Source organism: Mustela erminea, chromosome 10, assembly GCF_009829155.1.
Source record: "Mustela erminea isolate mMusErm1 chromosome 10, mMusErm1.Pri, whole genome shotgun sequence".
NCBI lineage: Eukaryota > Metazoa > Chordata > Mammalia > Carnivora > Mustelidae > Mustela > Mustela erminea.
The window spans coordinates 30,121,333-30,137,176 of NC_045623.1; the positions used below are offsets into that span (position 1 = coordinate 30,121,333).

At 45.0% G+C, this 15,844-nt stretch overlaps 1 protein-coding gene across 1 annotated transcript in view; it reads left to right on the plus strand.

Moving 5' to 3' along the window:
- Positions 1–15,844, plus strand: part of ABCA4 (ATP binding cassette subfamily A member 4) — a 124,396-nt gene that overhangs the window by 81,966 nt on the left and 26,586 nt on the right. Inside the window, exons 27-36 of the mRNA XM_032302587.1 lie at positions 481–746; positions 3,207–3,331; positions 3,798–3,896; positions 4,702–4,888; positions 9,411–9,505; positions 10,972–11,004; positions 12,331–12,436; positions 12,547–12,621; positions 12,851–13,020; positions 14,687–14,864. Coding sequence (XP_032158478.1) covers positions 481–746; positions 3,207–3,331; positions 3,798–3,896; positions 4,702–4,888; positions 9,411–9,505; positions 10,972–11,004; positions 12,331–12,436; positions 12,547–12,621; positions 12,851–13,020; positions 14,687–14,864 — 1,334 coding nt within the window. The remainder of the gene's footprint in view (positions 1–480; positions 747–3,206; positions 3,332–3,797; positions 3,897–4,701; positions 4,889–9,410; positions 9,506–10,971; positions 11,005–12,330; positions 12,437–12,546; positions 12,622–12,850; positions 13,021–14,686; positions 14,865–15,844) is intronic.

Here is a 15,844-nt window from a genome sequence, read left to right on the forward strand (position 1 = left end):
GATATACGTGCTCTCTAACACAAATGTGATCTTATTACACATATTGCTCTGTAACGTTGATTTTTTTTTTTTACTTAGCTATATGTTTTAGACCTGTCAATGCATTTATATGGTCTTCTCTTTAGCTACTGTAGAGAATTTTTAAAGGATTTCAGGTAATTCTGTCTATAGATGATTTACACTAAAAAATAGAATTGTCATTTTATTTTTGTTTATTTATTTTCTTTTTAGTAGGCTCCACACCCAATGTGGGGCTTAAACTCATGACCCCTGAATTTAAGAGTCATAGGCTCTGCTGACTGAGCCAGCTAGGTGTCCCCCAAAATAGAATGTTTAAAAGCATATTAACAGACCTGGCCTGATACTTTGTTGCTAATTTAAATGAAAGGGAAAACCAGAGCAGTAAGAAAATAAAGAGCACATGAAAGCCATAACCTGCAAGTAATTTTCTAAATTTATTAATTCAATCTTCCAAATCAGGTGGCACTCAACAGAAAAGAGAAAACGTCAGCCTCCAACACCCCTGGCTGGGTCCCAGAGATAAGGCCAGACAGATTCCCCAGGGCTCGGATGGCTGCTCTGCGGAGCCAGCTACTCCCCGGGGGGGCCAGCCCTCCTCGGAGCCTGAGCCTGAGCACCGCAGCCGGCTCAACACAGGGGCACCCCTGCTCCTCCAACATGTGCAGGCGTTACTGATCAAGCGGCTCCACCACACTGTGCGCAGCCACAAGGACTTCCTGGCCCAGGTATTACTGTCGGTCCTTGTCTGCGCTTGGCTGCCTGCCCTCTCCTGGCCTTTCCCTCCTCTCCTGGGCTTTCTCCTGTTGGAGCTTCAAACAGGGATGGGCATTCTCTTTAGGTCTTGTCAGCTTTGCTTGCTCCTTGCCACCTTGATTTCAATTCTTAGTAACATAAAGATTCTTCGTGTTCGACCTGCTTAGCAGAGAAAATAACAGTGAATATATTAAGACTTTTCACTTCTGGGTGCCTGGGTGGCTCAGTGGGTTAAAGCCACTGCCTTGGGCTCAGGTCATGGTCCCAGGGTCCTGGGATCGAGTCCCACATCGGGCTCTCTGCTCAGCAGGGAGCCTGCTTCCCTCTCTCTCTCTCTCTCTCTCTCTCTCTCTGCCTGCCTCTCCATCTACTTGTGATCTCTCTCTGTCAAATAAATAAATAAAATCTTAAAAAAAAAAAAAAGACTTTTCACTTCTACAGTAAAGGGTAAAGTCATATTTGTATTCATTTTTGCTATGACCCTACATATCAACGTTATTGGCCTCTTTTCTCTTTTTACTCTTTTCTTAAATTAACTTCTTAATTTTAACTCCAGTATTATTAACCCACAGTGTTATATTAGTTTCAGGTGTACAATACGGGGAGTGATTTCTGCAATTCTGTATGTGACTCAGTGCTCATCATGACCAGCACACTCCTCAGTGCCCATCACCTATTTCACTCCCCACTTTGGTAACCATCACTTTGTTCTTATAGTTGAGAATCTGTTTCTTGGTTTGTCTCTCTCTTTTTCTTCCCTTTGCTCATTTGTTTTGTTTCTTAAGTTCCACATATGAGTGAAATCATATGATATTTGTCTTTTACTTATTTCACTTAGCATTATACTCTTTAACTCCATCCATGTCATTGCAAATGGCAAGATTTCATTCTTTTTTATGACTGAGTAATATTCTATTATATATGTCTCATGTCTTCTTTATCCATTCATCTACCCTTGGACACTTGGGCAACTTCCATAGTTTGGATATTGTAAATAATACTGCACTAAATACAGGGGGACATGTGTCCCTTTGAATTAGTGTTTTTGTATTTTGGGGGTAAATATACAGTTCTGCAATTACTGGATCATAGGGTAGTTCTGTTTTTATTTTTTTGAGGAATCTCCAGACTGTTTTCCATAGACGCCGCACCAGTTTGCATCCCCACCAAGGACTCCTTTTCCTCTACATCCTTGCCAACACCTGTTTCTTGTGTTTTTGATTGTAGCCATCTGACGGGTATGAGGTGATATCTCACTGGGGTTTTGATTTGCATTTCTCTGATGATGAGTGCTGTTGAGCATCTTTTCATGTGTCTGTTGGCCATCTGTCTTCTTTGGAGAAATGTCTGTCCTGTCTTCCGCCCATTTTTAAATTGAATTGCTTGTTTTGGGGGTGTTGAGTTGTATCAGTTCTTTATATGTTTTGAATTCTAACCTTTATCAGATATGTCACTTGCAAATATCTTCTCCCACTCCATAGGTTACCTTTTAGTTTTGTTGATTACTTCCTTTGCTGTGTAAAAGCATTTTATTCTGATGTAGGTTCAATAGTTCTTTATTTTTATCTCCCTTACCTCAGGAGACATAACTAGAAAAATGTTGCTATGGCCAATGTCAGAGAAATGACTTCCTGTGTTCTCTTCTAGGATTTTTATGGTGTCAGTTCCCACATTTAGGTGTCTTATCCATTTTGAGTTATATCTGTGCATGGTGTAAAAAAGTGGTCCAGGGTCATTCTTTTGCATGTAGCAGTATAGTTTTCCTAGCACCATTTTTTGAAGAGACTGTCTTTTTCCCACGGCTTATTCTTTCCTCTTTTGTCAAAGATTAATTGAGGGTTTATTTCTGGGCTCTCTATTGTGGTCTAATGATCTATTTTTCTGTTTTTGTGACAGTACCATACTGTTTTGATTACTACAGTTTTGTAATATAACTTAAAGTCTGGAATTGTGATGCCTGCAGTTTTGTTTTTCTTTTTCAAAATTGTTTTGGCTATTCACGGTCTTTTGTGGTTCCATACAAATTTTAGGATTGTTGTTCCAGCTCTGTGAAAAATGCTGTTGGTATTTTCATAGGGATTGCATTCAACCTGTAGATAGTTTTTGGCACTCTTTTTTAAAAAATATTTTTTAATTAAAAAAAATTTTTTTTTATTCAGATGCAGAAACCAACAGACACAGTTCACTTCTGGCTGAACATTGATTGGCTACCTCAATGCTCAGTGTTGGCCTACTTCATTCATTCCTCAGTGGCCACCAGAACAGTCTGTTTTCTCCTACACATCTTGCCTTTGTATGTCTTCCCTTATAATGTTCCCCAGAAAACTGACCTTCTGCAAGATAAATGCTTAGAAGAATGAGAGTGTGTATGTTGGGTGGGGGGGTGTCTTTAGCATACCACAGCTCACATTGCCATGTTTATTTTCCAACAGATTGTCCTTCCAGCCACTTTTGTGTTTTTGGCTCTGATGCTTTCCCTCGTCGTCCCGCCCTTTGGTGAATATCCGGCTTTGACCCTTCACCCCTGGATGTATGGGCAGCAGTACACGTTCTTCAGGTGCGTAGACTCATCCCTAAAAGTTATCATTCATCCCATGGGTTGTGGGGCTCCCAGGTCAGCCTGCTTGGAGGGACCTTCCCCTTTCCACAGCAACCAATGTGGTAGGGGGACTGGACTGCCCTCCAAAAGGAAGTTAATGTACCTGTCACTTGGGAAAGGTGACCCCAAGTGGACAACGGGGACTGCCAGGTGTAAGGAAAGAAAAAGTAAAGGTTGGATGAGTAGGCTGAACTCCATCCTTTTGAGGCGCAGACATGATACGACAGCAGATCGCCAGGACTGTGGGAGCAGCACCCTCCCTTCCCAGCACTCTACAGCCACCCCTAGGCAGCGTTCTGTGGCTTGCATTCATGCCCAGCATGGAGCAGCTGTTCCGTGCACGCCTGTCAAGTTGCATGTTAGCTGCTTTGTCCCTTTGTCCCAGTCATGCACCTGTCAAGTAAGCCCCTCTCACTCTGTCTAGTTTGGACCAGCCAGGCAGTGAGCAGCTGGCAGCACTTGCAGACATCCTCCTGAACAAGCCGGGCTTTGGCAACCGCTGCCTGAAGGAAGAGTGGCTTCCGTAAGTCCCTGAGAACCCCTGTCCTCCCATCAACGACTGCCCCAGGGGAGCCCTGAGGGTGGGGTCCCAGGCTGGCAGGTCAGGAGAGGTCCCATCTCCATCCCGCTCTCTGTTACACAGGTGCTTCCTCATCCCTGACCTTCACCCGCCTCTCCTTCAACACCCAGTGCAAGGGTGTCTCCACCTCTTAGGAATCCCCTGCACCACTGGGCAGCTCTGTATTTCTAGAACTCCCAATATAGAAAGTTCCGTACTAAGTTGACATATGCTTCCCACAGTGTATTTGAAAGGAATCTGAACAGGCAAAGGAGGGAGATGGGGGGTGTGCTATTGTTGAACTGGACCTAGAATGGCATTAATTACATAAATTTCAATTGCTGTAAGTACAGAGACGAGAGTTACAGAGGGCAACTGAAGTCCAAGAATCCTTAAATTTCAGTATAATTGTAATGGCTTCTCTCATTCAGTAGTTTTCAGAGCTGTAGGTAAGGACCCAAACAGACGCAGCTCCAACTCCTCTTTTATTTGTTCTGTTTCTCAACAGCTAGAGGTACCAGGAGGAAGAAGGGAGATAAAACAGTCCACAAAGTAGATAGTTATTGCCCAGCCCCACGCCTAGTCAATCAACAAAATTCTGGTCTTGAGTTTTTTTGAGCAGAAACTAACTTCCAAGAATAGAAGAAGAAAATATGTGGGTCTGCGGAGATAGAGGAAAGGCTAAGGAGAAGGCTGGGCACTATTTCTCATTTTTAGGGATTTTTATCAACTGGAGCTACTTGTGAAATATTTTCTTGCCTTCCATGAGGGAGTACCCCTGTGTCAATTCAACCCCCTGGAAGACTCCTTCTGTGTCCCCGAACATCACCCACCTGTTCCAGAAGCAGAAATGGACGCCAGAGGACCCCTCGCCCTCCTGCAAGTGCAGCACCAGAGAGAAGCTCACCATGCTCCCTGAGTGCCCTGAGGGCGCAGGGGGGCTCCCACCCCCTCAGGTACCTCGACCCTTGATGGGAAACCAGTGGCCCCGAGTCTGCCCATGACAGCAGGGATTGGGGGAAATGCACTGTGCCTCCTGAGTTTCTAGCTGACTAATATTTCAAACTTAGAGCTGAGGGAGGACCCAGAGGAGTCCTTGGGTCCTCTCAGAGGGGCATGCTTAAAGGCACTGTCTCAATTAGTTACTCCATTTTCCACCAGGCACTCCCTCTTCAGTCTAATAAAAAAAAAATAAAAAACAACTTTAAACATTAAAAAATATACTAGTCAGGTTGCCTGGGTGGCTCAGTAGATTCAGCATCTACCTTTGGCTCAGGTCATGATCCCAGGGTCCTAGGATCAAGTCTTGCATTGGACTCCCTGCTCAGCGAGGAACCTGCTTCTCCCTCTGCCAGCCACTCCCCCGCTTGTGCTTTCTCTCTCTCTGACAAATAAATAAAATCTTTTTTTTTAAGCATTAAAAAAAGAAAAAATATATGCAAGTCATGTGTGCTTGTTACAGAAAAATTAGAAAATATGGTTAAGTCCGAAGAAAAGAAATCATCCTATAATTGGAAATAAGCAATAACATTTGCTTTTTATCTATACAGGCTTATATTCAAAACACTGTTTTGAAACCTGCTGTTTTCACTTAGAAACATATCATGAACATATGTTCATGTTAATAAATATATACACATCATCACTTTTAATCTCTTCATACTGTCCCACAGTTTCATTTAATTTGTTTAACCTCTCATCGAACATGTGAGTTTTCAGTATTTTTTATTTTAAACAATGTAGTGTCCCTTCAAATGCATATGTATTTGCACACTTGTTAACAACCTAATTAAGACATTTGGCACATGCTGTGTAACCAACATGCATACGCTGCTTGCTTGCATACACGTGCGTGTGCGCACACACACAAACATAGCCAGTTACCTACATTTGTCTCTGAGCAGCATCCTCTTTTGGGAGTTCTTTTTATTTAAGATTTTATTTATTAATTTGAGAAAGAGAGGGAGGGAGAGAGAGATCATGAGCAGGCAGAGAGAGAGGTAGAAGCAGAGTCCCCACTGAGCAGGGAGCCCAATGTGGGGCTCAATCCCAGGATGCTGGGATCACGAGCTTAGCCGAAGACAGCCGCTTAACTGACTAAGCCACCCAGACGCCCTCTTTTGGGAGTTCTGAACTTGATGTATCACCCCAGTGAGCCTCTCCCAGGGGCATCAGAGATAGTGAAAGGGGTCAGAGAAGTCTTCCTCTGCCTTCAGTTGCTAACAAGCCTCCCAGCTGACTGGCATGGAACTGGGTCTTGTGTGGCCTTCTCTAATGATCTGCCAGTGAATGAACGATTCCCTGATAATCAGCATGTCCTAGTGGGATGAGCACCAGCATTGGTGTCAGAGAGCCCCAGGCTAGTTACTTGGCCTCTCTGAGCCTTCATTTCCTCATTTATAAGTTTAAGATAACTACTTATTTCATAGTGTTATCATGAAAAGTCAATGAAATAATGTGGGTAAAGGAACTATATTATTTAGAAGTAGATTCAGCTCAACTGAAGACAACTTCAAACTGACGGAAGACAATCTCAAACGGACCGTGGATAAAATAAGACACAGTTTGTATTCCTCTCAAGTGAAAGTTCATGCAGGCAGTCTGTCACATTGTGTTTTGTTGCTTCTCCCTGGTAAACACGGCTTAGCCTCATTGGCCAATCTGGCAGAATCTACTTTCCTGGTAGCGGAACAGAAGGAATAGAAGACAAAGAGAGTGCACAGTGTACTGATGCTCTATCTTTTAAGGAAGATTTCCAGAAGCTACCACTTTGCACTTTCTCTTATACACGATTAGCCAGAACTAAACATCAGGAAAGACTGGAAACTCTGTAGTCTTTATTCTGGGAGGCCTTGAACCCAATTAAAAAAAAAAAAAAAAAAAAGTCCGTTACTATGGCATACCCAGAAGGGCAGAGCGCATAATGGGGGACAACTAAATTTTGCCATAGCATCAGTCACAGCTGCTGGCCTATAAGTGAGTCTGTGTTTGTGAGCATCCTCCTATCTTTCTCTTTTTTTATTTGCTAAAAGCATATACCTTTGTATTTCTCAAGCAGTACATTTTCCCTTTGAATCACAACTCAGCCACTGCAGCATCACAGAGATCTCAGAAGAGGGAATCAGGGAGCTTGTTCCAATTCTCTGTACCCCAAGAGGAAGCTTTGCTTCTTCTGGGATGACTGAGGGAACCTCGGCTGCTTCTGTTCAGATACATCAGGCAGTGGGACACAGCACAAGAGTCCTTGGCTGGGAACACAGGGGAGGAAGGCGAAGCAGAGCTACGTGGAAATTCATTTCCTCAGTGGATCCTACCTTCAAGACTTCCTGCCTAGTTAAGGAGCTTTTCTTTTCAATAATGAGTCCTTGGTTCCTGGTGGGAAAATTTAACAGATCTCCATAGCCAGAGTCCTGGAAAAAGGCAAGCCAGTCCTGTGATTCTTTTTTTTTTTTTTTTTTTTTAATCACTTTTGCTTTTCCTCACTATCCTTGATGCTTCTCTTGGGAGCAAAGTTGAATCTCAGGCATCAGCTCAGGAGGTGCTGTGTGTATTTGTGTGTCTTTTACACACACACATACACGCATGCTCACAGTTAGTCCCACTCACCCCACTCATTCAAACACACTCTCCTATTCAGCCTGGAATAAAGCCAAAGCGTATGGGCTTCCCTCAGAGCTAGCAAATTGTACACATCAGAAAAATGGGGGTGGTGATGCAGTCTTCCCTAGGGTTCCTTCCTGTCCTAACAGTCTTTGAATGGTGGCAGGTCCTGATGTGGAACTGCTCCATTCCTGACTTCTAGAATACACAGAGATCAAGTTGTAGGAGTCTTTTATTTGGTAGAATTTTTAGAAAATAATTTATTGCAAATTACCAGACACCAGCAACTCTCCCAGGCTAGTTTCTACCAGTGCAGCATGGCAGATCCCCTGGGTGCCATTCTTAGCTTAAGAAGCAGGTGATAGAGTGAAAAGAGCAGGGCTAGGGAGACAGACCAATGTAGGTTCAAATCCTAGCTCAATCCTAGCTCAAATCCTCGCTCAACCCCCAGGTCACTTCTGTGACCAGGTGCAAGCTAGCTGAGCTCTCTCAACCTCGGTTTCTCTGACTGTAAATTAAAGCAACAGTTTTCCCCTAAGAGTATAATGATTAAGGGAGACAATGAATATAGAGCATTTAACAAAGCGCCTGACACACAGTAAGCATTCAGTAGATGCTAGTTCTCCTAGCATTGGAGGAACCAAGTGAAGAAAGTAAATTGAAGAGAAGTAAAATGGGAAAGGGGTGGGGGAGGCAGAAAGTGTATAAGAACAAAAAGAATGGTATGTGATGGTATGTGTGATGTGTTTTTAATTTCACCAGAAATACCCTTAGCTACTCTGAGTTGTGCCCTTGACACCCCAGGTTCTTGACTGACCAGAACTGCACCAACACTGTGTAGACCCAAATTTAAAGTAATACTGCCACCTGGTGGCCAAACTCATGCACTTTTTGAATCTTCCAAAGATGAAACCAGCTTCCAGTTCAGATCTGTTTTAAAGGCAATCTGTAAATTGTAAGGGACTGCCTGAATCCCTTCATCCCTGTCACAAATTTATTGTTTCACCTACATTCCAGGTACATTCCAGGTACATTCCAGGTACTAGAAAGTCCCTGGTCTCTTAGAATTGATATCACACAGAGAGGGAACAGAGTAAAAACAAGGAAGCGGATGAATTGGAAGGAGAATGTGAGATAGAGATGCAGATGAGAAGATACTGCAGCAGCAGGTTATGATAGAGAGTGACTAGAAATAGAAAATACTTCCCTGAGGAGTAAAATGTAGGCCGATAACTTGAATGATGATGAACTATCCATGCGAAGTTGTCTGGGCAGAGCAATGCAGGCAGAGGGCACGGCCAAGTGCAGAGCTCCCTCAGGAATGAGGGGTGTACAGGGAAGAAGCAAAGAGAACAGGTGGGGAGGGTGAAGAGTAAGGAGAGGGGTGGCCAAAGGGCTCAGAGAGCAGGGCAGGTCCAGACTGTGACCGTATCCGCCTTGATGATGATCCTCAGAGGAACCTAGGCTTTATTGGAATGGGGAAACCAAGGACTGCGGTATTCTGATCTACATTTTTAAAGCTCAGTCTGGCTGCTGGGTGGAAAATGGATTTTAGAGGGCCAGGGCAGAATAAGGGAGACCAGTCTGAAAGTTTCTATCGATGTCCAGGTGAGGTCCGAGTGGAGGCTTGGACTAAAGTGGTATTCTGGACCTGGAGCAGTGGGGATGGAATGGAGATTCACTTTGGAGTGGCAACTATCCTATCTTGTCAATGGATTGGAGAAAAGAGAGGGATCCAAGATGGCTCCACATCTTTAATGTGGGAATTAGGAATATGCCAGTGCTTTAGTGTCTTCCCAGCAGCTGAGTCCATAAATAATTTTTAGAGAACAAGCCACAGATTCCAAGGTGACTAACATAGATGTCTCGTTGCCTCAGAGAATACAGCGCAGCACTGAAGTTCTACAAGACCTTACGAACAGGAACATCTCTGACTTCTTGGTAAAAACATATCCTTCTCTTATACGAAGCAGGTAAGAAGAGATTCTTTCATAATTTACAAGCTGGCTCCCTGTAGGAAGTACTAACTAGAGACAGAAGATAATTTATTCTCACAGCTTATTGACAATCAGGGCAGTGAAATTTTATTTTTCCTGATTTACCCAAAAAAGCAATTGAGACATACATAAGTAAAAATGCAACTTAAAATTAGTTTTGTTGTCATTTTTCATTTTATCGAGACCAAATAGTTTTAAGTTTAACCCATGCACCATTAAAAATAAAATAAGAAAGCCCACCATGCACCCAGTAATGCAGCCTCATGTTTTAACTAGTCAGAATGAGAGATATTTTGAGGGGAGAGTGAAGGAGAAAAAAGAGAGAAAAGGAGAGAAGCAAGGGAGAAAGGAACAAATCCGACCAACATAGAAAAAAAGCAGTGTGGGATGGCAGCCTGTGAGGAAGGCCACAGGTTGGCCAAGTTTGGGTCACCTTGTGGCACCCTAGCTATAAACCCTTCTCTGGGTCCCTGCCCTTTAGCGTGCCCCTGAGTTCTTCTGTGAGCGCCCCCTTTTGTCAGCTCTGCAGCTGCTCCTCTCTGGCCCCAGCGGGGGATGGGCAGTGTCAGCTGCCGCTGTCAGAGCTTGGCAAGAGCATGCTCTAGAAAGGGAGCCTTGGGGAACCCTGATTCAGTCCCCGTGTGCTCTGGGGCCTCATAATAAAGCACATACTATCTAATTGTCATAGTCCTTTCAGTTGCTTCCTCTGCCAGGCCCTGAACAAAGGCTAAGCCCACTCGGTTAACTAGAACACGCTGCCAGTGGGGAGAGCTGCTGTTGAGAAGGCAGTGCCAAGCCAGCAGGAGCAAAATGAAAAAACACCATCCAAGCACAAGAATAAGAGCAGTGTGCATAGTATTTATTCAATAATGCAATAAAACCACAACCATCCCAAACTTTGCTCTCAGCAGTAAATTTGCAATATGGAATTCTGTGCTTGATGACAGTGATCGCTGACAGGGCCTGAACTGTGAGGTCTAGAATTGGCATCTGCTCATTACTTGTCATTTTACCCCTGACTGGCTGGAAGCCAGTCTCTTACTTTGGGCGTGGACTAAGTCAGCACTTCTCCCTAGTGTACAGGTGATTGATATTAGAGTCTTGTTTGTGCAGGGTGGAAGATGGGAGGGCTGCAGCCTTTTCTCCACACTGATATAGTGGTGGCCCCATTTTCTGGGTCCAGATGGTCTGACAAATGACCTGACCACAGGACCACCCAGAAAGCCCAGAATGCAGGATATGACTTGGAGCACAATCCTTCCTCTGCATGTGCACTTGGGCTCCGCCTCTGGGCCTGGAGGCTTCCCCCTTGTTTGGATACCAGGAAATGCAAAACTGCCCCCCCCATGCTAGACGGACTGGCCCCAGTAAGTGTTTGGAAAGAAAGTTAACACTACCGCCTTCCTTAGGGGACTCATTGTATAATTTGTTTTGGCTTTTAGCTTGAAGAGCAAATTCTGGGTCAACGAACAGAGGTAAGAAACTACTTTTGTAAGAAATTAAGATCTCAGATTGATCCATTTAAAATAACTGCACATTAAAAAAAAAAAACCACACCTGGAGCCACATGGGCTGTTCAATACGTACTCAGGAAATCGCAAATCATGTCCTGAAGGCTATGTGGCTAAGCAGTAGATCTCCTTGGAGAATATATAGGGGAGGTGGTGTTCCCTTAAGAGGTGTTCCAGAGCATTCCCACTTGGAGGGGGTTCTAAAACCTCACAAGGGTAACAGTGGAGAACTGCAGTGACAGGACCTGTAACCTAAGCCCTGCCACTCTGTGGCCCATCCCTCTTGAGCCTCAGGGAGTCCAACCCAGCCCCAGACTCACCCCATTCCTGGGGCATTCTCGAATCTCAAGTGGTTTCAGAGGCTTGGAGGAATATTCTAAGAGTGAGCTGACCTCCCATAGTCCCTCAGCAATAGGACCTCTAGAATGAATGCAGAATTAACTTGATTTCCTAGGTGGATTTTAAACCATGAAATGGAAATCCAGCCTTTAGAATTGCTCCCTAGAGGGAAATGTGGGGCCTCAGTTGAAGCAGAAATGGGGGCATGGGGCAGTTTGAGTCCCTGAGAAATAAAGTTCCCTTCCTCTGCCTTGCCTAAGCAGCAGATTAATTTTGTTCTGTCAAGGAGTTTGGCTTTTATCCTGCCACTGCAGGGCTTTACACCCAAGAGTGACAGGCCCAGATTGGTGTTTGAGAATGATCACTTCAGACTGCCAAGCAGTGTGAAAGATGGGGGAGAGCCGGAGAGATCCAACACTAGGACCCCTGTTCAGGTTCGAACAGCAGAGTTAGGGCAGGGGATCTGCAAAGCACAGGAATGGCACCAAAAAGGAACCCTTGGTTGGGGTGCAGGTAGAGTCAGGGAAGACCTCAGAAAGAAGATGACATATGACAGATGAGCCCGAGCAGGCCAGGTGCTCAGAAAAGGGCAAGGCACTCCTGGGGAGCTAGCAGCCCCACATTGGCAGAGACACCAAGGCAGCCTGGACCAGCGGGGGCTCTGGAAGTGATCTGACGTGGCTGGCTTATGCTGCTTGAGGGAAGGCATGAGAGGGGCAACACTGGAGAAGGGGGCAGAGACCAAACTCAGTAAAGATTGGGACTTACCCTGGAGGCAACCAGAAGGCGTTGATAGCTGGTTTGTAAAGTGGAGCTGTGTTGCTGACTAGTCCGGACAATTCCCCCAAAGTACACACTGCCCTGCAGAACCCAAGAGAGCTTTCGACAGGTATGAAGCACCACAAGCATGGTTCGTGGCCCCGACTTGAGGACTTCTTGTTCCCTTGTCAGGTACGGAGGAATTTCCATTGGAGGAAAGCTCCCAGTTCTTCCCATCACTGGGGAAGCCCTGGTTGAATTTTTAAGCCACCTGGGCCAGATGATGAATGTGAGCGGGGTATGTAAACAGCCTGGAGATTTGGGTAGAACTTTTGATGTGCTGGTTATCATGAAACAAATAATCATGAGTATTAAGTGGAGAAAAAAACCCCTTGTGCTGTTTTCTAGGGCCCTATCACCAGAGAGGCCTCTAAAGAAATGCCTGCTTTCCTTAAACATCTAGAAACTGAAGACAACATTAAGGTACTGGTCCTGCAACCTGCCCTAGAGCTAAAAATTCACGTGAGCTAGTTATTTTAGTTTTATTTCTCCAGCTTAATTACATTCCATCCTTCCTCCTGTTGAAATCTAGCCTGGAATGTCTTCCAGCTGCCAGACCCTTCCTCCTCCTCCTCACATTCTTTCTCCTGCAGCTCATTTTTTCTTTAAACAGCTGTAGCACAGCCTAACAAAGCCCATCTCTGCTCTGTAGGTGTGGTTTAACAACAAAGGCTGGCATGCCCTGGTGAGCTTTCTCAATGTGGCCCACAACGCCATCTTACGGACCAGCCTGCACAAGGACAAGAACCCCGAGGAGTACGGCATCACCGTCATCAGCCAGCCCCTGAACTTGACCAAGGAACAGCTCTCAGAGATCACAGTGTAAGCTGCCGTGGCCCCCAGCCTCCCAGCTCGCCCGTAGCCCTCTCCCCTCTTGAGACACCCCAAGACGATTCTCACTAATGTGAGCTGCTGGGCAGGATGGCAAGGTTGTTAAATCAGGCACACACGAACATGAGACTTTCAAGTGCCTCATGTACCAATCAGCTTGGCCATTTTTTCTCTTCATATTTATTTGGAAAGTAAGCATAGATTTGGTTCTCTTCCCTTTTGGCTCTTAATACCAAGTTCCTCCCGGAGCTTGCACAAATACTCTCCTTACCAGTTTGCAAAGTGACTGCCGGGAACTAGGAAAGTGGAGCCAATCTTTCATCTCCTGGAATAATCATCTTAGATTCCAGGAATTTCCCTCAGATGGCCAGGCTTTCAAGACGTCAACAGATTCTTGCCTTCCTCCAGCTTGGGTTTTCACTGCATAGCTTCAGGCAGTGAAAGATGCCAGTCCCAGGCAATCTGTAGTATGTGTGTGCCATTCGGGGTCTATATTCAGTGGGGAGGGCTTCGTGAGTGCAAACTTCTGGGAGACTGTGAGGGTCCTCATGTTCCTATCCCAGTGTTTTCAGTGCCCTCAACACTCACCCCGAATGTTCTGTGTCATTGGCTAAAATTTGGGTCCTGGTCCCCTGGGGCCTTCCTTTGGACACCTCTGAGGCCCTCAACTGAGGAAGAATAGTCTGTCCTATGCCAGTCCTCACTCAGCCGAGGTTTCTGCATCTGCAGCCCAGCCTCTTGAATCTGAAATAAAAAATAAGTCTTCTGTGGTTATAAAAACAGTACATAAAAGAGTGTATGATTGTTAAATAAAGTGTATAGAACAGAGTTTTTAAAACTTATTTTCTACAGCCCTCCACACACAGTTTAAGGTCTTGCCTCTAAACATTTTGTGTTTCCTTCCGGTTATTTATGCTCTCCTTCCTGCACGTGTAGATTGTGCCCTTTGTAGTTTCAGCAGGGCTGTGCCTGACACGCGCGGTGCCTCATGGGAATTAGTAGGAAGTGCTCCTCTCTCTCTGCAGGCACTGTCCAGGGCCAGTGCCCCGCTCCTATGTGACGTGCAGGTGGGACTCAGCCAACCTGCCGCCTTAGCCACACGCTTTCTCAGAGATCCAGGAGAGAGTGAAGAGAACCAAGCTCCTATATGACTGGTCCGTTCTCTTTTCACTTAAATTTACATCATGAATATTTCCCCCTGTTGTAATATGTTTCTTGAAAGTGTGATTGAACAGGATTTCGCAGACCATATTGTTGTCTAAACAGAAAACCCAGGACTTATCTACAGACAAATTATGAGAAGTAATAAGAACATTGTAGTATATGAGATTAATCTAAGAATCCATTTCTGTATACCAACAAATAATTAGAAAAGGTAACAAAATTTGTTTAGATTATTATATTAACATGAAAAATGTTTGATATTAACATTAATATTAGTATTCAGTAGTATCATGGAATAGGAAAGCCACAGATATCCACGTAACCTTGACCCAGTTTGACTAGCACAACTGAGTGAAACAACAAGCTTCCAGGGGATTCTGGAGGCGATTTCCTGGAGCTGGGTAAGGCTAACTGAGCCTGAGCCTAACTTTTCCTTCTCCAGCTTCTGCTCCTCCTTCCCCTCTCTCTCACCGTGTCTCTCATCCTCCTGCAGGCTGACCACTTCGGTGGATGCTGTGGTTGCCATCTGTGTGATTTTTGCCATGTCCTTCGTCCCAGCCAGCTTTGTCCTTTATTTGATCCAGGAGAGGGTAAACAAAGCCAAGCACCTCCAATTTGTCAGCGGAGTGAGCCCCACCACCTACTGGCTGACCAATTTCCTCTGGGACATTGTAAGTGTCAGGTCATTGCTTCCGTGGGCTCACGGTGGGCAGGTATTTGTCTGGTCTGACTGAGGGGACCGAGTGGGGTGGGCTGTTGCCAGGTGCTGTGATGAGGGCCTTGTGTATTCGCTGTTTCTTGGAAAGGCACAGAATTAGGAGCCCCAAGCCAGGGAATGATGTGGGGCCCAACTTAACAGCTACTGAGTTGGGGCTTTGCTTGCCCTGCCCCAAGGGACCTTCTGACCCAGTGAATAATTAGTGAGCTTCAGACATGAGGCTGCCTTTCCCGGGAATAATCTGGGGCTGAAGAGGTAGTATCGAGAGCTCCTTCATCCTACATTCTCTCCTTACATCCTGATCCACCCCTTAAGGGGGAAGGATGGAACTTCTCCTGAGGTAGAGTCACTGAATAAATATAGGACATCAGTTAAATCTAAATTTCAGGTAAAATAATGATTTTAGTATAAGTATATCCCACCTGCTAAATACTGTATGCATACATACTTTTTTTTTTTTTTAAAGATTTTATTTATTTATTTGTCAGACAGAGAGCGAGCGAGAGCGAGCACAGGCAGACAGAGTGGAAGGCAGAGTCAGAGGGAGAAGCAGGCTCCCTGCGGAGCAAGGAGCCCGATGTGGGACTCGATCCCAGGACGCTGGGATCATGACCTGAGCCGAAGGCAGCTGCTTAACCAACTGAGCCACCCAGGCGTCCCTGCATACATACTTTTAATAAAAAACGGATCAGTTGTTTATCTGAAATTCAAATATAAATGAGCAATCCTACATTTTATTGGCTAAATCTGGCAACCCTACCCAGTGGCCTTACTTTGCTTTCCCAAAGTAACCAGACCTCCACCAAATCAGATTAGCCACCACTTTAGGGAATATAAGAAAAAATTATTTATCAAGTCAATAGCAGACTGCCACCTCTCTCACAACCAGGATTATTGGGGGCAGGAAGGAGTTAGGATGAGTTACCTTATGAC